Genomic DNA, 26,455 nt, shown 5'->3' with positions numbered 1-26,455 from the left:
ATGCCTAACCAGGGAGACTTAGACTGTTGGCACAGTTGTTTTATAGCATGATACCTAACAGGAAAACGGGGACTCGAGAGGCCTACTGCACTTCAGTGCATTTCTGTGACTAGAGAAAGATGGAGACAAACATCATAGCATCTAAGTCTAGTATCTAGTTGTGGTTGTGTGCAGTTCTCTTGCTGAGGTTCATTAATATTTTTGGATTTCTGTTTTGTGTTTCACAGGAAAAGCATGTCTTCAGAAATGGACAACATTTATGCAGACCCTAACATGGAAATGTAAGTTGAAACATTCTAAGAATTTTCTTGTGGTATAAATATTATCATTTAGAGGCAAAGCTTTTCTTAATCTCTGCAGCCTCTCTTGACTGAAACATGCTTTCCATTGTGAAGAACAACAGGGAGTTTCTGTGATTGTGGGTAGGAAAGCCCTGAGGAAATTTCATAGCAGTGGATTGTCTGGAGACTAACGGGCCGTGGGGCTCAGAGACAATCTGCTGAAGTTTCCAAAGCTCATTTTGGGGGACTAGTGCTGGAGTGAATGATCTACTCCAAGCAAGCTTGTTTATTTAATTTCACACTTGTAAAAATAATGGAGAAATCAATTTATTAACCTTAAAAAAGTGGCAGTACTGTTCAAGAAGTACTTGAACAGTTGGTTCAAGTTTCTGCCCTAATATCCGTTTCCCATTTTTTCCCCTCCAGTGATAGTACAGAGCACTTCAGAGGGAAGCGTCTGTCCTCGGTGAGTAACTTAAGGCATTTCTCAAAAGAAAACTCTGTGAGTGAGTGTCACGGTCCGCTCGGTGGTCTCGTGACAGCTGTGATCTCAAAGTGCAAAATTAAGGCGACCTCACCAAAGGGGTTCGCTACAATCAAACAGGGAAACTTTATTGTTTGCCCGTGAAGCGGCGTGCGATGGGGAAAGAGGGGGAAAGGAAAGGGGAAATAAAGTGACAAGAGGACAGATCCTTGGCTGCCACCGCGGGTCCAAGGCGTCCCGATGGTCCCGGGTCCAGGCAGCGTCCCGCCGGTCCTACCGATGGCCGGGATCCTTGCTTGATAACGGTTCTCGGGCTCGTCCCTGGCACCGGAGAACGGCACGGCACTCCTGCGGCAAAACAGAGCCCTCTTGCCTCCGCAAGGCTCCCTCCTTCGGCTGTTCCCTCCCCACCAGGTTTCTAGAAGGGAGCAGCAGACAGCAGCATCTCCACCCTGCTGCTGTGTCCTGCCAGATGAACAAGTCGCTCAGCTCTCGTCCTTGCTCTGTCCGGGGCACGAGGACCTCACGAGCCTGGCATTCAGGGTCAGCAGCTGCTTCTCAGGCAGGCCGCTGCAGACTCATGTCAAGGTGTCGGCCGAACTTTTGGAGTCCATATTCCTGATGACAAGGCTGAGACAATGCTGTTTTCGGACCGACTCTTACAGTGGGTGAAGGAAAGAACAGGATGCTCTGAGGAGGAGCTTGTTTCCTCTTCACAGTTGAAGAAGAGCGTTCCAAAAGCAAAGAAAGAGCCTGTTGGAGTGATATGATTGACCAGGGCACTGGTGGCTCCTATAAACTTTCCAGCCAAGTAATCAGTTCTTGTAGCCGTAGCTGGTCTTCTCACTATTACATTTTCTTTTAGATTTTAAAGGCTCCACGAAATGCTCTCGATGATCTGGGAAGTGGGAATGAATTGACACAGGTAGGTCTATGAAATCCTTTCTTGCTGATGCTCTTAACATCTTCAGTTTGCTCCTCAACTTGCCATTGATTAAACTGTGTCGCTGGAGTAGTGTGGGTGTAAAAACTCTTGTAATGACTGCTTAGGAGCCTAATGTTTGGAGTACTGAGTGTAAGAAATCCATTGAGTTTTTCTTTTAGTTCTCTTTTACATCAGAATATTTCTTCTGCCAAGAAAACAGGAATAAACAGAGATTAATAGATGTAACTTGCTCCTGCTCTAGTCCGTTTGACTTGAAGTGTGACCCACCAGTGTACAAACTGGTACGGTCAGTAAGATGGTTTTGCTTCTGAAAAACACCCAGCCTGCCAATTTATTTAAAGAATAAAATGAAAATAAACATTTTCTTCCAGAAATGCATATAGAGTAGGTTTCATGTTTGTAGTGTCTGTTTTTTCTTAGGAATTGTAATTACAGGCTTGTTCAGTTTGGGTTTCTTCTTAAATGCCATTTCTGCCTGGGCCGTGCTCTATGGACTAATGCGCTTGTGGTGTCATCTGTTCGTGTGATTTGTCTGTTGCTGGCCACACAACTTGAAAACTCATTTTTAGCCCAGGGGGCTTTCAGTGCAAAAGCCTCTAATAATTCCTTTAGAAGAGGAACGATGAGCCGGAAACGTTCCTGCACAACCCGTCTGTTCCCAGCCTGGGCTGAGTGTGAGGAGCGGCTCCCCCTCTTCGTTCTGAACACCAGTGCCTGGTGGCAGTGATGGACGGGGCTGCTCACGAGTGACACGAGACTGCCGTGACATGCAGCGCCGTGACAGCGTTCACAACTGCTTGTGCTGCTGACGTGATTTTTCTTAAAAAACCCCTCAGTATTTTACAGGCTGTGATAGTGACGTGTATATAACGGGTAGCGCCTGCTATGTCAGTGCTCGTGCCTTCTGGAGCGGCCAGTGTTCCACTGTCCTGAGGCTGAGCCACTTCCCTGGGGAGGCTTATTGCAGGGTCCGTCAGCCTTCCAGCGTGGGCCATAGTGCACTGCTACAGCCCTCGTGGTGCTGCGGCAGGGTGCTCACGTCGGCAGCGACACCATTTAAACATTTTGATCGGAAAACGGCGACTTTGATTCTTTCAGGAATCCTTCCCTTTCTCCCACAAAGACAAACCGTTGTTACTATTTTTCTCCCAGTTCTTGTAATGGAAAACTAAAGAAAAAAAAAAGTCCTGCGGCTGTGTTGCTGAGCAACTGCCTGTATTTTCCCTGTGTGCCAGGCAGAAATCCTCATCACCGGTGTTCTGCTGCCTGTGTGTGAAACCAGGCCGTGCTCGCAGAGGGATCTTTAGACCCTGCTCCTTATGAGATGGGTGTCTTTATGTCGGGAGAGGCTGGAGAACTGTAAAGTGGTTTCAGGATGTTGGTAGTATCTGTTGTACTTGTTTGGCTCATAGATTGCTGGGTTTTGGGGCAGGGGGTTGGGTTGGGTTGGTGTCACGCTGTGCACGTTGTGGCTCATGGGGTAAGAACAGTTCTCTGTACATCAGTGTGTCGTGTTCTTTATTGTCAGGATATCAATATCAAAAAACACAGAAAAATCTCGCGCCGTGTCAGCTTTGCCAACACCATCAGGTAAGTTTGATCCGGAGGCTGCAGATCCGCATCCTTTATTTCAGCAGGCCCCGGGGGACAGGCTGCTCTCCCCTCAAGTTGCCTTCGCTGAACGGTCACGAGTGTACGCCAACAGCAAACGGGGCCCGTGGTTCTCTTGGGTTGATTTTGAACCCTGAGAGCTGTCATTCATTTTCTCTTCCCAGCTAGAAAACAAAAACAGCTCAGTGAATGTAATATAATTAGGAATTTTTGTTTCCCGTTACATTTTTTAGTGATCTTCACCTTAAGTATAATGATATCTTCCTGATGGAAACTATGGTTGGGTTCAGTAAGCTTCTGGCTTTTGTTGGCTCATTTCAGAACATACCATGTTGAAATTAGTGCTGATTTTTTTTTTTTTACTTAATTTTTTTCCTTTGCTTTGAAACAGATGGTCTTGTGTTTTGCAAAAACTGGGTTGTTCTGTTTGTTTCTTTCTAAGCTGCAGAGTCTTTCAGCAAGATCTTAAGAGTAACACGGCAGAAAGTACAGGTAAAACTCCTTTCTCTTCTCCCGATAGGAGTCGCAGGCTGTTAGCAGCAAGGTTTTAGCCCGAATGTAAGAAGTCAGGCCCGTCAGTCACAGGTACAGAACGAAGTGGTCAGCTGTTTATCAGGGACTGGCTGAAAACCCATCAGCTACTGGTATTGTGGCCCTTGTAGCTCAGAAAAGGAATTATGTTCTTGGACCAAATGCACCTAGAACAAGACCTGCTGTGGGGATTTAGATCAAAAGAAGGCTGAGCAGAACGTCATATTCACTGCCAGAGATTACCTAGGAGGAATCTGAAAAGCGAATGCCTTTTCAAGTACTTTGCTTGGGTTTTCACCACAGTCAGAAGGCACAACAAGAGTGAGAACTTCAGAACATCCTTTTCTGTGCTGTTTCCTCTTGTCTCTGGATGGTTTGATTGCACTTCTCTCATTGTAATGTCTAATTTCCTTCTATTTTTAGAGTGCGCAACAGATGCGAGGAATGATCTCCTCCTTACTCAGTAAGTTTGAAAGAAACATTCCCATGACTGTAGAGCTCTGTCCTGCAAACCCGTTTCTTCACATGACATGCAGCCATCAGAATATTACTCCTCAAAGAAATGCAGCATACATATTTATTAGATATAAAATTGCTCAGTGCTTTTGGAGAAAGAAGGGCTACAACAACAGAAAAAAAAAAAGGCTATAGCTGTGTGGTGTGTTGGTCACTCACCAAAAGAGAGTGGTTTCTGAAAAATTGAACAGTTACGGCTTTAAACTGCTTCCTTCCAAAGCTGAGTGCTTGGGAATGTTTGCTGAGGAAGACCTACCAGTTTCCATATCTGATAGACATAGTCTTTGATATTTATTAGCATAACTTTGTTCCCTAGGAAGTAGGTAAAGTGTTAGTCTGGCCTCATAGTTCTTGTCTAGATAAAACACAATGATGGGATTTTTAAAATTAAACTGACCCAGTAAGTAAAATAACAGATTTAGACGCTTTGGGTGGGTAAAGGGGAATTTCTTACACTTAAAATACACAGCAAGGCAACAGCTTATGTACAGCCGTAGCTGGCCTCGTGCTCGTGAAGGTTTCGGCCCAACACAGAACCACCTCTCTGTGTGTGTGTGCACACGCTGATACAAAAATCGGTGCTGTGGCTGAGGCTCCTGGGTCTTGAAAGAGCAAGCAACAGAGCCGTGGGGAGCAGAAGGCATTACAAGTTAGACAGAAAACCCCCCAGGCTGACGTTGTATCTGGCTTTTTGTTTCACAGAGAAATTATTTCAGGCTTTAGGGACACAGCTTCAGCTTTGCAAAGAGACAGGAATAACGAAAAGTGGAAGGTCTGAGTTAAAAACAAAGAATCTTTTCTCTTTTTTTACTTGTCACTGAGGAATTAAAATGCCGCCTGTATGTTGAGCAATGGCTTGTGGCGTGCTAAGATAAGAGAATCTCACGGGAAAGTAAGACTGCAACTCAAATTAGAATATATTGAAGACATAGAAGTAGCATCTGGTATCTGCTGCCCAGCCCCGTGTGAGCTTGCAGCAGAATTCTCTGCCTTTTCAGTATATTGCTGTAGCTTCTGGTTTGAAATCTTTTAACAAACTGTTTGCCTCACCCGCCTTTTGTAGGGGTGAAGAACCTGAAGCTGTTCCGTGTGAGATCACTGGTGAGTTTGGAAATAGATTTAATAACAAACAACTCTCTCTATTCAAAACTACTGATTCCATTTGAATAACTTCAACTTGCCTAGAATAATCTCCCCGACCGAGACGACTGTTGCACGAGCGGGCTTTGTCCCAGGAGGCTGTTTACAAGCCTTGTGACGTAGGAGTGTGGGTGGCCCTTCCACGTGGTGACGGCAGTACTATGACAATATTTTTCAGGATATATTTGGGTTTAATTGTACTTACTTCCTCAGTGATCTTTGTAAAAGCAGCGCGTAGATCTTCAGCTCAGTCGGTAAAAGAGGACAGTAGTGCAACAAAAGGAGTATTTCCTTTTCTTCCGACAGGGATGAACACTTTGCTTCACGGCCCTATCCAGGCATTGGTGCAGCAGACTGAGGTATGGAAAGGCTTTTATTTTTTTTTGGTGCTGAAAAGATTGGTGTCCAAAATAATATTTCCAATAATTTGTGTAGTAAAGAGGAACACTGTAACTCAACTGCCTAAAAAAGAAATCCTTGTATTCACCTAAAATTCTTCTGAAAGCTAATCTTCTGTATTTTGAAGTATTTTCCCAATCTGTTAGGTGTTATACTGCAGTATTGATAACTCTGGCTTCTAAAATTGCTTGCTGATGTTCCCGTTCCTGAGTTAGTTCCTCCGTTCTTGTCAATTCTTATCTGAGAATCTGCAAAGGAGCTTGTGTTTCAGATGGGTCTGGTTATGGGTTTTTTTTTTTCTTGTGTTACTCTGCTGGTTATTGTTTTCTCCTGTGGGTAGAACGGATATGCACAAAGGTACTCTCTGTTCCTGCTGTTAAAAAAAGCTTTAGACAAATTGCAGTGATTGGCACGGAAAGGTAACTCCATCTCTTCAGTTCGATCAGGTACCAACACACACAATTCTTAGCCAAGACCTTCACAGGCACAACTGCACAGAGATCCTGGACTGTGCTACACTTCAGCGACGACATTATGACGCTGTGTTGTTAAACAAAGCAATGGTCGAAACAGCCTCCCTTACTGCAGTGGCTCCTGACTTATGTTGAGTGTAAAGATATGGCTTGAAAACATACCTTAGCTCTGGTTAATGGATGTTAAAAACCCAACCCAACCCCAAAAAAACCTGGTTAAAATCTAGTGCGGATGAGGAGATGCGTAGTGTGAGGCTATAAAGGTCAGACCGAAACTGCCTGCCCGTGGTTTGGGGGATGTATATGGCTGTGTATATTCCAGTATATTTTATTTCTTGCATTTAGAAAATAGCATATGTAATTTGAAGTAAATGTGAAGCTGTTCTTAACTAATATATCCATTGTATTTGGTAAAATATAGTATTGTATCTTGTTACTGGCCACTTTTTCCCTAGAGCTTTAAAACTGTAAATCCTGTTTGATAAAGAGACTAAAATGGCCCCCGTCAGTGGTGGCAAAGTCTTTTAAATCGCCCGGCTTGGTGCTGCTGCTTTGGGGCGCGCACCCGATAAGCTGGGCGAGGTTCTGACCTGCAGTTGAGGCCGCGGGTGGGAACCACATGGAGAGATATAGAAAATACTGATCCATGAGACTCGGTAGCTGTGTCTAGGTATGAACTCTTTGCCCAACAGTAAAACCGAGACACATTATTTCAAAAAAAGCCATTATATGCTTTAAGGAAGTCGTCAACCTTTCCTGGAATCCATTACTGCTTATCGAGGAGGACTGAAATCAGTAGTGGGTTTTTTTCCAAAAAGAAAAGATGTAAAGATACAGCTATAACCTTAGGACTGCATTAGTTGATTTTTGTTTTAAACAGAATGAACCGTTGTATTGTTTGTTTTAAGTGTCATGGCTGTAATTTCGTCCCTTTATTTTGTTTTTTAGTGGCATGATGCGGACAACGCCACTCAGAGGACAAATAGACATGACACCACCCTCATCTTTTCAGATGAAAATGAAATGGATGTGACAGCTAGTCACACTGCAGTGATTACACGGGACCTGGAAAGCAATGAGGCTGACAAAACGGAGAAAATAGACATCACGTGGTTTCTGGCTCAGTTAAACTCAAACAATGGAAAGGCACAAACAAGCAAAGAATTCCAATTTTTCTCTGACCCTACAGACCATTCGTGCCCGTCTTTTGAACAGAAGGAAGATGCTACTGCTGTAAAAAAAATAAATTTCAGTGAATTTTTGATGAGCTTGAAGTCAAACGAAAAGGCATGCGATCCTATTGAGGGACCTGAGAAAGAGAATGTTCTTTTTGTCCCTTCGCCAGTCTCGGAAGACGTGGCACAATCGTTGGTGGAGTTTGTATATTCCCATGAACCACCGGACACCTGCAATGCAACACAGGTCTTTAGAGGGCAGGATGGTGGAATGGAAATGACAAAATGCCAGGCTTCTGAGGTGAGAGCTGTGTTTTCTGGTACTTGTGAAGCTCCACCAGAGCAGCTGGTGTGTGCGGACGTTACAGAGGCATTCGTAGATGACGGAATGGATATGACCACTAGTCACACTGCAAAAGTGTCTTTTCCCTTCTCCAGTGTCGGGAATCAAAATCTAAACTTCCAAAAGGATTTCCCATCCACAGAGTTGGATAATTCGATATTAAAGGGAGCATCTAATCAGCACTTAATTATTCAGCATGACCCTCAACTTTGTCCAGACAAAAAAGTAGTAAATGCTGAAGGCAGACAAGATCCTGCAGTGTTGCGAACTGTTAAACAAGAGGCCAGAACAGTGTCTGCCATCCCAGGGTCTGTTTCTTCTGAGACTGTCTTCCGAGGTGATAAAACTGTTGTTTTTGCTAAACACGCTGACATGGAAATTACTGGGAGTTATACAGATGTAACCTATAACGACAGCACCAAAGAAAGGGACAGCTCGCATCGTAAAGCTTTTGAACAGCCAGTTAATACGCGCTCTTGGCTAGCAGAAAACAGGCGTCCAGCACATGGGGACAGGGACATTACAAGGAGTCTAACATCTTCAGATAATCCAGCTTCTGTGTCGTATAAAAACAGTGCACTTGGACTGTCTTCGGGCTCAGATGAACGGACTGAGAAAGTGACCCAAGATCACGGGGCTGCCTCAGCAAATGTTGCTTTTGATTCCTGTGCAGAGTCAGGGCCTGCTGGTGTTTCTACGAGCGGACTTCAGCACAGACTAGCGAACTCTCACCTCGTTTCTCTGCCGGGTGAGAAGACAGTAATATTCTCGGGAGAAGATATGGAATTGACTAAAACCTGTGTTGTCAAGGATGATGGAAAGAATGTTGAAAATGAATCTCCTGCTGGAGCGTTCACCTCTGTCACCTGCAAACCTCCTTTTCTTGATAACAGATCTACATCTCTCCATTTAAATGAACAGGAAGAAATGGAAATAACTAAATGCCATGCTGTTGTCATTGATGATCAAAGCAATGGGATAAATGCAGGAGCAAAACCAATGCACTGTAAAATAATTCCAAGAAAGAGCCAGGACAAAAATGTCAGTGGAGGTGCAAGTTCTTTAGATGTGGACAAGGAAAATTTTGAGATGAGCAGTGTCGATGGGAATATTAAAAGCAGCCAGGCTGTAGAGATGAATGCTAAAGATCCTGAGGTGATAATGGTTGATAAGAAGTGTGGAAAACCAAAATTTCAGGCAAGCGGTCCAAGTTCCTCTGCACAGGGCTCGTGTCCATTACAAGAGCAAAAGCGAGAAGTCCCTGAGAACGCTGGCACCAGCACCTGCGCGTTCGTGGCTTCGCAAAGTCAGAAAGATGATGTACCTCGACCTTTGCCAAAAACCCCTCTAAACGCTGCAGTTCCCTGCGCAAATGACAAAACAAGCAAGTTTTCAGCTGATCGAAACACTGACATAACCAAACCTCATCCTGCTGCTGTGGATGTTGCTCCTGTCAATACAGTGCAGGAATATGAGAATAATCATAATCGAAATAACGTGCTGTCCGAGCAGCTGCAAAGCCAGCCCTTCCAGTCCTCTGGTAGTTCTGCTGTAGGTATCGCAAGTCAGACCGCAGCCACAGAACGTGGGGATCTGAAAATGAAGGTGAATAAGCCAACTGTTACTCCTTTGGCTCCAAGCAGTTCCTTTCATTCCAGTACTGAGCCTGCTCCCTCTGGAATGAAAGGAAGCAAGCTACTTGGAATAAATGCAGATTGCCAAAACTCAGACAGGCAAGACAAAACCCGTGCGCTGACGGCAGTAAACAAAGTATTGCCGACTCGAGTAGATTCTGAGAGAGATTTTTCAGTTGGTAGAACAGTTTCTTCAGAAGAGGGTTTTCAAAAGCCTCGCTCTGTTGGTGGCCTGCACTTGGGGGGTGCTGAAGAGCCATTACTGGCCAACACGTCTGAACTGCGTAAGGGAAGTTCCCAATTGCCTTTGTCTTTAGAAAAGTCTGTTGTGTTTCCCTCTGGTGAAAACATGGACTTGACTGGAAACTGCGGGGCAGTGATTCCTGGTAACACCATCAGCGTGGCTTTATCAGAAGGAAAAGCAGTACCTGGATACCTTGTTCAAGGCGGCAATAAAACAATGTTCTTAACAAAAGGAGCCATGGTGACAATCGATAGTCAGGAGCAGCCCGCGTGCGGTGGGTACTCCTTGGTATCTGGCAAGAAAATGCTAACCATGAGTGGTTTAAAACATTTGCCTTTTGCAGGTGAGAAAACCACCGTATTTTCGGAGGATGACGATATGGACATCACCAGAAGTCATACAGTTTTGTCAGACAACAAAATGATTTTGCAGCATGAAAGTTCAAATGATGACGTATCCTTAATTTCTGGAGATAAAACGTGTGTGTTTTCCTACAATGATGACATGGAAATAAGTAGACTCGATACTGTTGCAATTGATAAGTCTATGGCAAAGGCTGCATCTCAAAGGGTGCTTAACACAGCTAAAAGGGCTGGAAGGAAAAGCTTGATGGGAACAACAGGGGAAAAGACTCTTTTGTTTTCACCGAATGATGAGAATAACGACATGGAGATCACAGAGAGCCATACGGCTGCAATAGGGCATGAAATTATCTCGCAAGATGAGGGAGGGCTTCATTCTCTCTCATCGGCTCATCCTATTAAAAGTGTTATGGGCACGAGTGGCCGGGCGGACACGGACATGACCGAGGCTTGCTCTGCTGATAAAATAGCCGTGAAAGTTGTGCGTGATTATAAACCGATCGTGGATGAGGAGGCTGGTCAGCAAGCGCTTCCGAATAGCGAAGCTACTGTGTTTGCTGTGGATGACATGGAAATCACTGAAACCCGTCAGGGAGCTTTGGAAGAGAATTCGCTGCGAGGCAGGCAACCCCATCGGTCCGTTCCTTTATCTTCCACAATTATGTTTACGAGTTACCAGGCTGACATGGAAATGACCAAGTTGCACTCTGATGAAAGTCTTGAAAGAGTCTTTTGTGAGGACGAATTAAACCTGGCCGAGCAGGCTGGATGGGAGGCTGTTTCAGGTAGCAGAACTGTCGTTTTCACTTTGGCCGAGGATATGGAGATCACCAAAACTCACTCAGCCGTACTAAGGGGCGAGGGTGCTGTACAGGACAGAGAGTCCGTTCCAGCCATTTCTGCAGTTCCTGCTGATAAAACCATTGTGTTTGCCCACAGCCAAGACGATATGGAAATAACCGCATCCCATACTATTGCTGTTAATAACAACGCTAACGGATTTGAGAACCAAGAAGTGTCACATAAAAGCACTCTGCGACCAGACTTGCATGGTGCCCTGTTGTCTTCTTGCAGAGGTGAAATAGATTCCTCCCGCATGAAAGACCTGGATGGGGAATACTGTGCAAAATCCAAGGGTAAGCCCAGCATTCCCTCTTCTGCTTCATCAGCCTCAGCATTTCCTGGAGAGAAAGGAGCCTTCATAGGCCCCGTTGGCACACCACCAGATTCTGTTTGTTCTGCCTCGCTTCCAGAAAAGACTGTGGATGTGTGGGCACTGCGGGATCTTGACCTTCCCACGGATAATTCGGTCCCTGTAAGCAGCACGCAGGATCTCGTACCACCAGAAAACCTGAAGTCAAAGACTCTATCTTCCAGGCTCCCGTGTAACAGGCCCATGGATTGCAGTGAAGAAAGTGGCGAGTTGGTATCCAGCGTTTCGCTTCCCGTGCAGCAGTCGGATTCTTTGAAAGGTTCTCCAGAGGCACGTAGTACTCGGAGAAACCAAGTATTGAAAGGTGATTCATCTAGACGTGAAGATTTAGCCACAGATTTCGGCTTGGCTGGAGCAAGCCTTGTTCCAGTTTCTAACAAGGAATCAAAGGAAAATGAGGGGCTGTCAGCTGGTGGGGAGACACCTCCAAAAGACCTTCAAATAAACTCTGAACAAACTACGCAAATTTTGGTCAGTGACAGTCCAAGAGATCAAATAGATCCCACTCTTGCACCTGAATTATCCGGTATTTTAAGTGTTTGTTCAAAACTGAAAAATATTAGAAGGAAATCTGCAGTTCCCTCTGTTTCGGAAACTGTTTCTTCTGACCAGTTGCCCAAACCATCAGCTCAGCCAGAGGATACCTTGAGGTTAGGAAAAAACACTGGAAACAACCCAAATAATTTATTTTATACCACAGAGCAGGAGAACACATGTCTTGAAGCTGGAGCTGCTCTCATAGATGCAAACTCTGGCATGGCACTTAAGGATAAATACCAGGGAATAAATGTCCCTCTAGGTATCTTCCAGCCTAAATTACCGAGCAGAAGAAATCCTTCTGTGTCTAGCATGCAAGACAGAAATGCAAAATCTTCAGACAAAGGAGAAGCCGCAGTTCCAGGAGTAAGCGTAAACACTGGTGAAACCCCAGGGAGCAACAAGGGTAGTAGGCAGAACTTCAGCCCTTCTCAGTTCATAGCAGAAGAATTTCTTCCTGTCTGCCTGGAAGAAATGGATTCCAATGAATCTGTCAGCTCTGAACTCATGGAAAGTGCTTGCAATGAGAGGAGAAAAAAACAAACCTCCCACCATGAAAAGAATCAATCTGAAGAGACAAAAACTTCCAACACGAAAAGAGCTTTGGAACAAGAGGAGGAGGATCTTCAAAGCCCAAAGAAGGTCAAGAAGGATGAAACTTTGGAGGGTGAGGCTTCTCAGGACTTGCAGGTGAGCCTAATCATTAGAAGGATACAGTGAACACAAATGGGCTTTTGTTTCCATTTGGGGGTGTAAGCAGATCTACTGGTAGGTTTTCCTGTTTCTCTTGACCGCCTGTTTGCTGTTGTTTTGCTGCGTTGTCCCCTGTGTTTTGCCTTATTTTGCCAAAAGAGAAGAATCGGGTTGATGGGTGCCGCTTCCCTGAACCAAGCAAAGCAGACAGAGTAAGGGATATGCCAGTCTGAAATCATTCTCTCCATAGTATCCTTTTAATCCTTCCTCGACTAAACACTCTTGGTCCTCTGAGCTAAACGGTTTTCTAGTTGTTGCGTAGGTACAGTGACAGCGAAAGGCCTAAAGCAATGATTTAAAATCCAAACAGGGCTGTTTAGTTTCAATTGGCTTTTGTATAGGTAGCACAGTTCACAGCTGGATCTAGAAAATCTGTGAAAATACGGAACATTCATCTGACCTTTAAAATAAGTTTGTAATTGTCAGTAGAAGCTTTCTCGTTCCAAAAGCTGGAAGAGTGAGCTGTGATGACGGAGAAATGAATGATTTTGTAGCTTTACTTTCTCTGTCATCATAGGAAGTGGCTTTACTAGCCACACGCTGGTTTGTCATGCTGCTTAGATATAAAATGATACTAAAAATGAAACTATTCTGAATGTCAAGAAACAGCTAAAATAAACTACTGCTCAACTTACATTGTTTCATGTAACTCTTTTAATGTTTTTTTTTTAAACTTGCTAATAATTAGGTTACTTTTGGCACTGTGTCTCAAAGCCAAGCAGAAGTTCATGAAGGTGAAGATCCTCCAAATCTGTCGGCTAAAAGCCCTGACTGTGCTCCTGCCAGCACCAGCGGCTCTCTGGATTCTGTCAAGGCTGACACAGAACTAACAAGTAAGACTGGTGTGGTGGTGTGACGGTCTTAGACACTTGTGTCCTCTACTCTTCATCGAGGCAGAGCCCCACCCGGACTATAGAGTTCGTTCAGGAAAGGTCTTGAATGCCTGTGGCCCAGCTCCCCACCCAGCCAGCCAACGTGCTTTTACGTTCTGGCTGAGTCCAGGCCGTTCAAGGAAAACTGGGCTGGGAAGAAGGAGCCAAATTGAAGTCCAGCTTTGTTTTCCAGGGCAAGTTGGGCTGGCGAGGCAGTTGGGTGACCTGAGCACTGAGCAAAGCCCCAACTCAAACTGCAGGCCCAAAGATGATTTTCAGCTGACAAAGCCGTCTGATGAGTGAGATCTTGCCTCTGTTCACAAAACCAATTCCAGTTCTGGCCGCCTGCAGCCGTGAAAGCATGTGCCTCCTCCAGGAGACGCTGGGCTCTGTCCTTTGAGGGAGAAACTAGCCCTGTTGGCTCAGAACATGAATGCCGTGTTTTTACCTTGGAAGCTTCGTCTCAACTGCTCAGAGTCGCTTTCTCAGCTTTTTCGTACGTGACGCGCAGCTTTCCTCCCCTGGGAAAGGGAACGCGGGTGTGTCGTTACCGCTCCGACACCGATTTGAGTTTACATTAGATCCTGAATCTCGTCCTCCTTATTTGGCCCATGCAGTTGTTTCCTCAGTTACCTCACTCAGCACTGCAGACACACCTAAGGGTCAAACTCGGCATTAAGGTTGCTTTTTGTCTAGACCTGACGAGCTTGGGTTCATGTTTCTGTAAGGGTAGTGTTAACCCCAGCAATATCTTTTCTTCCCTTGGCTAGTTCAGCGGAGCAGTCAGATGGAGTCTCGGCTTCTCACAGATAGCATTTGTGAAGATAACTTGTGGGAGGTAAGTAGCTGAAAGGTGCCAACTTCTTGTCCTAACAGGAAAAATACTTGTGTGTGTATATGCAAGTAAGTGTTCTTGCTTGAAAAATGTACTTCCTTATCTGTACGGTTTTCCTAACCTTTACAGAAATTTCAGAATGGCGTTATCACGGTTGGGGAGTTTTTTACACTTCTTCAAGTCCATGTTCCGATTCAGAAGCCCCGGCACAGCCATATTCCAGCCAGTGTGAGTATCTGTCTGCTGATATGCGTAATATAACTGACCTTAAATTATATTCCTTTGTCTTTTTTTTGGTTTTACTAATTTTTATCAACTAACCAGCCTGTATTAAAGGCCTTTACATGAGTTAAACCAGGAGTCAGTTCCACCCTGACAAGTGTGTTAGACACTGCATGCTTCCTCTGTCTCTTTGCTTGTTCACCTCTGGGAAGTCTGATGCTTTTTTCCTCTCAGTACTGAAAAACGGAATAAATTTCAATCTCTTCATGAGACACCATATATTCGGGATTATCTGTTATTGGATAAATATGGTAATTCTTTTGTTTTTAACTTGTTTTAAGGATAAGTTTGAAAGTAAGAATTAGAATTAACTGGTCCGCGGGTCAGCTTGGCAGGCGCAAGGAAAAAGTGTCCAGTTTAAAGTCCTTTAAAACTGTTAGAGCAAAAGAATGGAAACTGATTAAAAAGAATCACAACTAAATTCATATAATTTGTATGGATTAAATTGCTTCCTTTATGACTTTTGAAACTCTTCTGGTTTTATTTAAAATGCTGTACTCTCTTAGTTACAGTTTATTTCACACTTTCAGCTTGCAAATTTATTCATACTGAGCTGTCTCTAAACGCTCACCAGGCTTACAAAACTGGTACCATTCACTAGTGACCGATCTCTGGTAAAACACAACCACCCCCACCACGCTGCACCACCCCCACCCCCTCAAAAGCCCCTGAAAGCTTTCTCTGATGGGATGGAATCAATGTCGATGATTTTCAGTGTCAGATTTATGTGCTGAAATACCCCCGTCGTGTCTGTTTGATGTGCCTAAGACTTGGTGAAAACTGGGAACTTGGATTCTTCATCAAGCTGAGCTGAGTTTAGTGCAGAGCACACGTGTTACCTGGGTAACGCACACACGTTTTTCAAGCTTTCATCCAAGAGGAGGCTGACCTCTTTTAATTTCTTCTTCTTTTTTGGAGCTCTAGTGATGAGGCCTGTCTCCAAAGTGAGGAAACGAGGGATATAACAGTGGAATGAACTATCTAAGGTTATGTGATCAACTTGTCTCAGGATGAAATAGGACAAGTCCAGGATGAAACAGCTGTTGAAGAATGTCAGGCTGCCTCCATTAGTTTTTGGGTGGTTTTTTTTTTAACTTCTGTTCCTTAAAAATAAAGCTTCTGGGCCTTTTGCTGGTTTCTGTACATGAACTGATTGGAAGTTACTGTTTCTGAAAAAGATGCATCTTTTTCCTTCACAATCTTCCCTCTGTTTTTCCCCAGTGTGCGGTCAGCACACCACCTACTCCAGAAGACCTCCTTTACAGCCAGTATGTTTATCGCCCCAAAGTGCATGTTTATGAAGAAGATTGCCAGGCCCTTGCTCAGAAGATAGAGGAGTAAGTGTTTTTATTAGTAGTTTTATTTTTTTGGCTCTGGTTGCATGTGGAGTGGCCTGAAGAAAGTTCACACATTACATATGGGGACAATAAAAAATGGTAATTAACCTACCTTATGCTGGTAGCCAGTCTGTTACAGTTTAGGTGGTAGAAGGCTAACTCCTGGGGAGGAGGGGTGGTTATGGAGGTGATGAATTGGTTTTCCTCAAGTAACTTCTCTTTTACTAACAGAGTGTTTCAGTTGCACGTCAGAAGAGTTGAGTAAAACTTTTAAAATTGTATTAAAAGTGATCAAACATAGAAAGCAGCCTCGTAACAGGCTGCAACCTGTTGTTTGTTCCGATTTCCCAGTGTTTATTCGATTGAAATGCGGTTATCGGGATTTGTTTTCTTACCTGAAGGACACTTCTGCTCCGATTCGTTCTGCCTCTTCCAAGTTATGGGCAAAATCAAGTGTTATGATAAAATACAAAATCAGTAGCAAGATTTTTCCCAGCCTCATTACCCCACTTCCTATTTCGTTGGCTCTCTAACTCCCCACCTCACGGAACGCCTGTGGGATGTGAACCTTTTACTGGGTGCAAGAGTTTAACAAACATGGCCCGCATTGAATCAGGGCTTAGAGGGTCTCTCCAAGATGTAAGACCCACGTAAATGAAAGTATCTCCATGTTTTTACTAGAAAAGGGGAATGACTTGTATAAATTCCAGCATGCTCAGTGCAGTTGCAACACGACTTTCTTTTAATTTTTTTTTTTTTCCCCCCCCACGTTTCAGGTTAAAACCGTATGTAAATGTCCTGGATCAGCTCCTGGTGAATGTGAATAAGACTTTGTGGGAAGTAATGAGAACCTGCTCTGATGACGAGGTAATGCTGCATGAAGAGAGAATGTTGTTTCTTACGTAATGAAGAAGTAAGGTTAATTTATGTATGCAAATAAAAAGGGAACCAGAAAGGTCACAGAATAACAGTAGGCAGGTAAGTGATACAAGGCAGAATGTTTTCTGGATGGAAAACTGCTATGAGGGCTTCCGGGGTGTCAGAAGAATGCAAGGGTATGCGCCCTTTAAAATGTACTGCGGGGAATGTCTTGCTATAAACGGGAAAACTCGATAATTCAAGTTGACAATTCAAGTTAGCTGAGGGCAGAAAAGAGAAGAGAAACTTGAGAGGGGCCTCGGCAAACACTGCAGTTTTGGAAGGAAGACATGAACTGCTCGTACTGCAGAGACTGTTGCTTCACCGGTGGAGCAGAATTGTCCATGAACTTAGATGTTTAATTCGTTCGGAAAGGCACGTGACGTTGCGAGACGGATAACGAACAGAAAATGTGTGTCACTACACAAAACCAACACTGTGTGCAGGGTTTGGAGTGCAGCGGTGCTGTCACGTGCCGAAAGAAAAGACGAGGCCAGAGAGTATTTAAAGGAGAGTGACAATGGGCACAGCCACAAACCACACCAGAGACACGTGCATGTAAAACCCAGGAGCGTTATAAAAGTATCCCAGCCAGAACTGAGAAGGTGGATCAAGAGATTCTGTATTCTGTGGTTCTCATGCCAAGAATAAAGATCTATTGAACGACAATAGAGAGTCAAAATTGATAAAAGACAGTATTCTTTACAGCTGATCATTAGATTGATGTCGGGCGTCGCTGAGGCGAGGTTATGTACTAGATTCAGGAAGAATGGTCCTTATGAGCAATGAAGGCACCTAGAACCCTTAGCTAAGAGTAAAGCTTTGGAGGCTTATTCAGCAAATCTCTACACACTGCAGTTAGAACGGTAGCACCTTGTGGAAATAGGCAGATGGCAAACATTGGAGAAAAAAGCTTTGTACGTTCCTCTGCAGCTTCTGGATTGACAGCTGCCGGAGAGAACATTGAACCACGTGATCTGTAGCTATGTTCTGTTAAAAAGTGTTTTAAGTTTACTTCGTGTGGTTTGGGTTCTGCCTGGACCTCCGTGAGCATTCGTTACCCCCCCCCAACCATAATGGGGCAAGAGTTCTGAATATCTGTCTCCAACAACGGGGATGAGAGATGTCTGATGACTTAATGAAGGTGCTCTGCTTTCTGGGAAAAGCATCTCTCGCTATTTGTGTGGCTCCCTATTTGAGAAAAGATCTTGTTGGATCTCTGCAAAGAAAATTGATTACTTTAGTGGGCGACTGTACTTGAATTAACAGGGACTTTCCAGTCTTAACTTTGATTTAATTTGCACGTGTCATGTAATACTGCTGCTGGAGAAATGGGCCATCAGGAGGAGCAGAGAAGGGAGAAAGAGTCGAAAGGGTCGATTGAACAATCTGTTGTCGTGCACTCCCATTCGCTTTGTCTTCTGTATTTTCCATTCCTTGCAGCTGAAGAGCTTTGGAGCAGAATTGAACAAAATGAAATCCTGTTTCACCAAGGAGAGTAAAATCTTGGCTCACAATGAGAAGGTGACACTGTACAGCAAGTTGCTGCAGAGTGCGCAGGTAACGTGCCACAAGGCTGCAGAGGTTTAGCTTTAAAAAAGGAACTTCTGCCGGATTTCGGCTGTCGAGCGTAGGAGCCCACTTACTGCACGGAGGTGTGCGGCCCCTTGCAGGGGTCCTTCGTAGCCAGTGCCCTTCCCTCTGACTCGTAGGCAAGACAAAGCGCACGGGGACAGTGACTTCCTTGCAGTTACCCTCTAGGAACCTTCTGCCTAAGGGGTTTGGCAGTTAAAGTGACGAAGTGAAACCGGGAAATGCCCTCAGAGATGAGCGATTCCTGCTGCAGTGACGCCGCTGTTGGGAGCTAGCGAGGACGTGCAGCCGCAGTGCCTTGTCACGGTGTGGGGAACTCGTGCGTGTTCAGAGCGCTGGGAGTTTGTTCCTTTCCATGTCTTACCTCATCCTTTCCTAAGAAAAGTCCTTAGGGAGACGCACTGAGAAGGATCCAGTTCTCTCTTAGGCATGGCTGCTGCCCCAGTGCTTGTCAGGCTGCCCCTTCGTTCTAACAAGAGGTGGTATCAGCTCCTCAGTAAGCCGAGATCCTCGCGGGGGTCCCAGAAGACAGTGCAGCTTTTTAAAAAATGCCATTGACCTGAGTGCAATTTTCCCACCTCAGGAGCAGCATGGAAAGCTGCAGTCAAGAATAGAGAAGGTGGATGAAGTGCTGAAGGAGGCAGAGAGCTGTCTTCTCGCTCTGGGAGTAGGTATGTGTTTCCAAACCGGTGACCGATACGCTGGTTTCTCTGGTTTTCTGCAGAGCTGCTGTTTAAAGGGTCAGTCCAAGACTCTGTGTTTGGTGGTTGCTTAGAGTTTTACAGTTCCTTTGTTACAAGTGTTTGTTAGGCCTAAATGCCTTCATTTGCGTCTGCACACTTGTCTTCTGGGAGTCACTTACACAGCATATGAAGACTAGGAGCATATCTGCGCCGAAATACAGCGTTGTAGTAGCCTGTGAGGGTGTAACCAAGCTGGCTGAGTCTGCGAGCGGTAACAGTCAGCTTCAGAATGGCTGCAAAACCTGCCCCGACCCTCCAGGCGGGCAGGACTAACCTTCGTGCTCCAGGACTGCACCGTGCTCAGCACCGTAGCTGGACGGTCTAGAACTTGCCCAGCGGCGTTCACACGAGCTGCCGGCAGGGCTTGGCATTGCCTTACACAGACATCAAATTGCCCGGTAGCAGCTTTGAAACAATGCAGTAAAAGGCATTTTCTTTGTTATCTGTTACTTTTTGAGGCTTTTGGTGGATACCCTTCCTGCTTTTTGTACTTATTTCTTAGTTAGCTTTGAACTGCCGAGGTGTATAGAACCCACAGACAACTAAAATGGAATGCAAGTCCTGAATGTGGGAGTTCTGCAGAGCTGATACTCCTTTCCCACAGATGCTGACTGGGAAGAACGGGAAGGAGACGGCAGTGATGAAGTGGCAGGAGGGAAACACCTAAAGGAAGGTAATGGCACCAGCCCAATGGCACTTTTTGTGGTTTATATTCTGGAGAGGGTGATGCTCAGCCCCCGCCCTGACACCTGCTTTCTGGTACGGATGCAAACACTACGGCTTTCTTTTCCGCCTTGGATACAGCTAATTGTATGGATGTTAAAGTACGAAAAGGACTGGTTTTCCCCTGGAGGAATGGAGTTCAGGACTTGGTACAGTGACTTGAAGTGTGTGTGCTGGCCGTCCCATCCAGCACTTTAATTGTTCGGTAATTACTAACCTTTGTTGACCACATATCTGTCCAGGTAGGAGTAACAGCCGTCAAGTTAAGATCTTTCATACTGCTAAGAACAGCGACTGCAGAGCGCGTTAGGGCTTGCTTTGCGCTCCTTTCTCTCATGGCTTTCTTCCCTTTCTCTTAGAGCTGGAAAGCATCAAAGCCCAAGAAGAGGAACTTCAAAGGTAAGATGTCAAAGCGCACCTAAAGACTGTAAATGATGCGCGCGGTCAGGTTGTGGGGGTTGGTGGGTTTTTAACCAGTGTGCTGCGTCTCATGTGGTTGGTTGATCTGTGCAGGGAACTGTCAGATCTGGAGACTCAGAATGAGCAAATGCTCGCCGAGATAAACCAGCTAGAGGAAGAAACAAAATGCTGGCAGGAGCTTGTGGAGAAATACGAGTAAGGAAAAGACCTCCAGGTTTTCTTTTTATCAGCTAGTTCTGGGGCCTCACATTCGCATACAAAAGGTTTTGGGTTTGGTTTTCCTTGCTGTTTGATTTGGGAAGTCTTTGGGTGCCCATCTCCTGGGAGCCTCGGATAAGCAATGACGCCCCAGTGGACTTCCATGTGCGATGCGCTGAGTTTCTCTTAACAGCTTTGCAGTGATACTCCACGTTCGGTCTTTCTGTATCCAGCACTCCTCCAGTTCCAAAATGAGCGTTTGTGTGAAATGAACAGTGGTAGGCTTGCGTTCCCAGCGGGAACAGTGGTAGGCTTGCGTTCCCAACGGATCCTTGACGTTCTGTGGGACAGTGAAAACTCCGTTGGTGTGTTGTGTGGTAGTAGCTGCAGGGGCACCGCATGCTGCCATCTTTGTCCTTAGGATCATTGTGTTGGCTGGTTGGTTGAAACTTAGGGAGACAGTGGTTTTTTCCCCTCTTTTTAGCTTCACTGAGTGGGAGATTACTGAATGGAGTCAAGAGCAGGCAGTCTTTACCTTTCTTCACGATTCTATTGAACTCACCGTTGTGTTTGGACCCCCAATAGGTAAGTCCCAAAACCGGTAGGTTTCCGTTCGATGGATTTGAGAGGTTAAGTAGTTCCATAATGGAAACTAAACTTTTTATATTTGTGAAGATCTGCTAAAAGGAAATAGAAAACATACTACAGCAGGAGTGTGTAAGCTGAGAGGGGTGGCTTTGGGTGTGTTTATCAGTGCTTCCTAGGAAAATTCAGAAGAGTATGGAATGAACGGCTGTTCCTGACGAAGCTGGAAGCTGTAGCTGCAGAACTAAGTGTGGAAATAACTACTGTTTGGGTTTCCGTCTTTCCTTCTCAGATGGTGACGAATTTGGTGAAGATCCTTCCAGGAAGATCGTTAGCCTGAACTTCGAATCTCTCCTGGATGGTAAGATTTTTTGAGTAGCTTGAAAGTAGCTGCCCTGATAATCTGTCCTTGGGAAGACATCTGTAAAGGCGTGGTTTCTCTCTAATGGCTCTTAAAAGGTTTCTGGCGACCTGTTTTTCTTCTGTGTCACAGATGAAGAAGCTCCGCCGTCCTCATGTTTGGTCCTAAGACTCATCTTCCAGTTTATTGAAAGTCAGGGATGCTGGCAGGAAAAGTGTCCCACCCTGCACTACTTACCCCAGGTAATGTTCCAGGGAAAGCCTGCAAGATTCTGGAAAAACATTACATCTTTCCTGTCACAGAGAATAGGGCTGATACTGAGAACAAAAACAACTTAAGGAATGCTTCATCAATGCAAATCAAAATCTGCTTCGTGAGTATTCTGAGGTGCGAGGGGAAGTACCTGTCCCTGGAGGCAAGAGTCCTAAAAGCGGTGCTTGCTTCCTTGTTTGCTGCATTGATGTCGGAGTGATTTCTTAAAATCCTGGGTTTTCTGCCAGTAGAAGTTGAAGAATTTTGCTGAATGCCATCCTGCTGCCTAGAGGAGTAATGGTTTCCGTTGCCAGGCCGAACTTGGTGCTCCTGCATGTCTGTGTGCCCCTGTTGACAAAGCTGAGGGGAGAAACTTCGGGCAAAGAATGTGTATCTGTGGTTGTGCTGGTGCAATTTCATTTTCACGTCCAAACTGAGATGGGAGTTACACCACTTTTGTGTGTGTGTGTGTACTTTCTAGCCTGAGTACCAACATGTTTGCTTTTCTGATTGCCCGCTTAGGTTCTTCATGACGTCTCTCTGGTGGTGAGTCACTGCAAGATCTTGGGAGAGGAGATTGAGTTTCTGGAGAGATGGGGTGGAAAATTTAATCTGCTGAAGACCAATATCAGTGACACAAGGTGAGTAACTTCAGGTGGAGTTTACACCAGTCCTTCAGCGAGTGTTTCTAGATAATCAGAAACAAAATGCTGAAATACTTTCAATTTGATTTTCTTGAAACTGAGATTTTATGCCACTGTTTTTAGCAACAATCTAATTTATTTTGATACAATTGCACTATAATATTCAAATGCATGGGAATTAAGCTGTTCTTGGATTCAGCTGCTTCTTTACTATCCCATAACCTCTCCTTCCTTGCCATTTTCCTGTTTGACTTAAAGCTTTAGGCCAGAGTGTAGCAATGCAAAGGAAACAAAGCCAAGAGTTCACCTGTAGCTTAGTGCTTTGTTTCTTTTGATCTTCACTTCAGCCGAGCAGAATCGGTTGTTGAAGGACAAATGCACTTAAAGGTTTTCTTTAGTTTGCGTTTCCTCATACTACTTCCTGACTTTGTGGCTTGTCCCAGTGGAACAAGACAATATGTTAAGTCACCAAAACAAGGGAAGGTTCTTTTAAACTTGTTTGTGAAGTCACTGTTGCTCTTTGCTGGAGCTCTTTAGAAGTTACTGAGCTTGTTGCATCGATGCCAACATTAGTTCTCACTTTTGGAACCCGATTCAAAGGCGGTAGCAGCGCATTTGAATAATTTGTGTGGATCTTTGTGTTTGTTTCGCGTACAGAGTGAAGCTTTTGTTCTCCTCGTCCGTAGCTTTTGCAAAGTTTGAGTTGACCCTGTCTCTATCTGCCGACTACCCATCTGCTTCACTGCCTTCTACTGTCCAAAAATACATTGGGAATATTGGGTGAGTTGAACAGAAAGAACCACTCCGTATGACTTGAACGTCAAAGCTAGGGACGGGGAATGAAACGCTCCGTATCCTCTCAAGCACGCGTGATAATTTTATCTTTCCCAGGGAGGAGGAGATTTCTGCTGTTCTCTCCAACGTACCGACTGGTCACCACTATCTGCGGAGAATAGTCAGCTTGATTCATCAAAATTTGCTCCAGGATCCCAGATGATTCACTAGATCCGCATGCGAGGCTGAAGAGTCAGACTGGATGTTCTTTGATCTTAGGCTTGTAAGAATTCGAGCTGTCTGTCACCAGGATGGGAGTGCTGTTGGCTGCTCAGCTCTTCAGTACTCTGGTCTGAGAACTGGTTGATACCCAGGCTGCTCGGTGTAGGCCGCAAGTGTTATAAAAGGAGAGGTCTCTAAAAGAGGAGGAGGAAGAATTTCTTAGGTCTTTTATAAATCCAGTCTGCCTTTTCTCTTCGTTCAGTCACTGGTGGTCTTGGCCTCCTTGTGTAGTCCTTCCTAGCATGGATATTATTCCGACATAGCACGTTGGGTTTGTTCTGGGTTATTGACAGGGCATCGTACAAAATGATGACGAGTGATTTCCAAATTAACATGCCTGGGGTTCACTTCCGCTATCATCCCTTCCTTGCTGTGTACCACTTTAACATACCAGGTCACATTTGATCTCTCCCAGTTTCCTGGATCCCCTCCCAAAACACAGGCACCACAGTCCTGCTTCTGATTAACCAATTACCCTGTCATAACGAACCAGGTGGCCAAAGTCAGAAAATACTTTTGCCGGGAAGACTAAAGGTCCCTGTGCTTGACCACGGACTCTGGTGCCACAGCCTCAAAGCCAGCAGGTGCCATCGGTGTGACGCTCTCCAGCCAGAGGTCTGTTCTGATGTTCCGTGTCCCTGTCCGGTCCCGGCTGTCTCCTGGCTCTGGGTCGTGGTCTGCGGTTGCAGGTAGAGCTGTAGGGAGGAGCCGGAGCCGTTTCCCCCTCGGCCGGTGCGTGTTGTGTATCGTGGGGGCTGAGCTGCTGGAGCTCCTCTGACCCTGGCAGCTGATGGTGCAGCAGTGCCTGCCGGCTCTCGGCTGTCCGGTCTGTAGGCAGATGCAGATTTTTGTATCTCTGTAAAATACGTCAAGTTTAAAAATATTTCGTGTTTAGCTGTCTGTATATTTTTCTGGTTTTTTACAAATTTTCCTTCTATTTGGAAAGTGGAAGTTCATTAAACATTTGAATTATTGCTCCTCCCTCGTGAAGCTGCGATTATTGGCTGCTCTGGTTAAACTTGTGACTGAAACTTTGCCTGCTACTACTGAAAAATGACTTTGTTGGCTATTGGGGAGGGATTCCTTTTGCAATAGGAACTTGTCTTAGGTTTTCCCTTGCATTTCCTGGTGTCAGCTTTCGATGGCCTGGCTTGTGCAGAATTGGTGTCTTTTTTTTTTTTTTTTTGAATTAGGAAGATAGTGCCGAAGTTGTAGATGACTTGGGTATGACACCTGGAATTACTTCTAACTTTCCTATGGGCATCAGGTCCGCGTCGTTACCCAGCAGAGGGTGCTGCAGCCGCGCGGCAGGAGCATGACCCAGCGCCGCCTTTCTCGGGGATCTGGGTTAGTTATTTTCAGCGTATTCACAAGCTAAAGAACCTGATAACTGTGAGGACTGAAGTGAGGTTTTTGGTTGAGTTTATTGTATTGCTCTGGATGGTGACTCAAAGCAGCCGGTGGAATGAAGCAAAACAAAGCCGCGCGCTTGCAGTAGGGAAAGGGGAGTAGGCAGCAATTAAGCAGTTCCAGTTCTGTATTTAACTTGTGTTTGTACCTGACACTCGCATTCAAACTCCTCTCAGGGCGTTAGGACTTAAAGATCATAACGTCTGTCATCTGTAGGGCTGGGTGTATTACTGTTAGGATCTTCACAGAGATAACACACTATCAAAAACTATTATTTTGCAAGCCAGATTTTGATGGGAATGCCCTCACTACATATTTAATGTACCTTTAGTTTTCCCATTTATCTCGTGTTAATTCACCTCTTTTAAACCTCACATCCTTTACCTTTGTGTGACACTCCCGAGAGCTTGCCCACACTAAAATGGGTTTAATAAACATTTTACTGAAAAGCATAAAGACTTTTCTCACACGCCTGGCCCGCAGCTACCGGGGTGACGATGCTTTGTCTGAGGTCAGAATAGCTCCCTGTGGTGACAGTGCTACGTTTTCTCCTCAGGCTTGGCGCTAATAAACCAAGCTGGGGCAGGAGGGAGTCCTTGGTCAGCTGAAGGACGGGGAGGCACTGGTGAAATGCTGGTTTTCCTATCTCGTGTTACCCTCACTTGCCACGCACAAGTCCATCTTGCCCAGCGTTTTGCTTCCAAGGGTGACCAGGGTGGAAAGGCTGGGAGAAGCTTTTCCTACAGGCAGGGAGGTGCCCCTGGGCTCCACTCCTCTGCTGACTGTCAGTGAAACCGCGATGTATAAAGTGCTTTTGGTATTTTAACAGATTCTTTTATCCATGGGAAGAGCTTTCGCTGCTCAGCTGGGCTTGTTCTGTAGCTGGTTGATTTTTATGGAAAGGCAGGGGAAACAATGCAGCCGCTGCTGCTGACTGATGAGCGCCCTGTGCAACGTCCTTCTCCCAGCGCTCCCCCCGCCTCGCTGCTCCCCCCGAGCTCAGGCACGTTCTTCCCCCACCACGACCCACAATTTGGTCTTCGGCAGCTGATGGCCAATGGGCTCGTACCCGCCGGGAAGGGCAGGGTCCTGTCCTGGCCCAGCAGGGCTGCCGGGCACAGGGCTTTCCTCCAGCTCACTCCACCGGGACTTCATTCGGTCAAAGACCCTGAGGGAAGGCCGGGGCTGCTGCCCGGGACCCCAGCCCCTGTCTTCAGCTCGGGGACTTCGGCTCCAGCCCTTCTGCCTCGGGCACCAGCTGCAGCACGGAGGGCGAGAGGGGCTTATTGCTCAGCAATGCGCTCTCGCCTTTGGAATAATTTCAATCAGCAGAAACACAGGTTTATGCTTATCTTAAAGAAAAAAAAAAAATAAATAAAAAAGGGGAAAAGGGAGGGGGAATGAAAGAAAAAGGGAAGGCTGCCCTGTTTGACCTTTCCGCGCCGATCTCCCGCCCCTCACCGCGGTCTCCCTCCCCGCAGGTGTGAGCCGCGCTCGCAGCGTGCCCGCGCACAGGCGCGCTCCCGCGCGGGGAGAGGGCAGCGGCCCCTTTAAGGCGCCGCCGAGTTCGGGGCGAGCCTTTGC

General features: G+C 45.6%; 1 protein-coding gene across 1 annotated transcript; it reads left to right on the top strand.

Moving 5' to 3' along the window:
- The first annotated feature begins 246 nt into the window (after positions 1-246).
- Positions 247-24,417, top strand: KNL1 (kinetochore scaffold 1). Its single transcript, XM_086472079.1, has 26 exons — positions 247-281; positions 708-747; positions 1,631-1,690; positions 3,240-3,301; positions 3,765-3,814; positions 4,277-4,316; positions 5,433-5,470; positions 5,816-5,868; positions 7,330-9,219; positions 10,036-12,579; positions 13,331-13,475; positions 14,285-14,352; positions 14,479-14,577; positions 15,853-15,968; positions 16,745-16,835; positions 18,330-18,446; positions 19,063-19,150; positions 19,827-19,895; positions 20,305-20,344; positions 20,459-20,560; positions 21,048-21,148; positions 21,441-21,509; positions 21,642-21,751; positions 22,284-22,402; positions 23,063-23,185; positions 23,297-24,417. Exons 1-26 carry the CDS (start codon positions 247-249, stop codon positions 23,400-23,402), a joined length of 6,375 nt encoding a protein of 2,124 aa, XP_086328205.1. The 3' UTR covers positions 23,403-24,417.
- Positions 24,418-26,455: the final 2,038 nt, after the last annotated feature.

The sequence above is a fragment of the Leptosomus discolor genome, chromosome 12, assembly GCF_034619465.1.
Source record: "Leptosomus discolor isolate bLepDis1 chromosome 12, bLepDis1.hap2, whole genome shotgun sequence".
NCBI classification, from domain to species: Eukaryota; Metazoa; Chordata; class Aves; order Leptosomiformes; family Leptosomidae; genus Leptosomus; species Leptosomus discolor.
The sequence above is the reverse complement of the archived record's forward strand: the minus strand, read 5'-3'. Positions and strand labels throughout refer to the sequence as shown.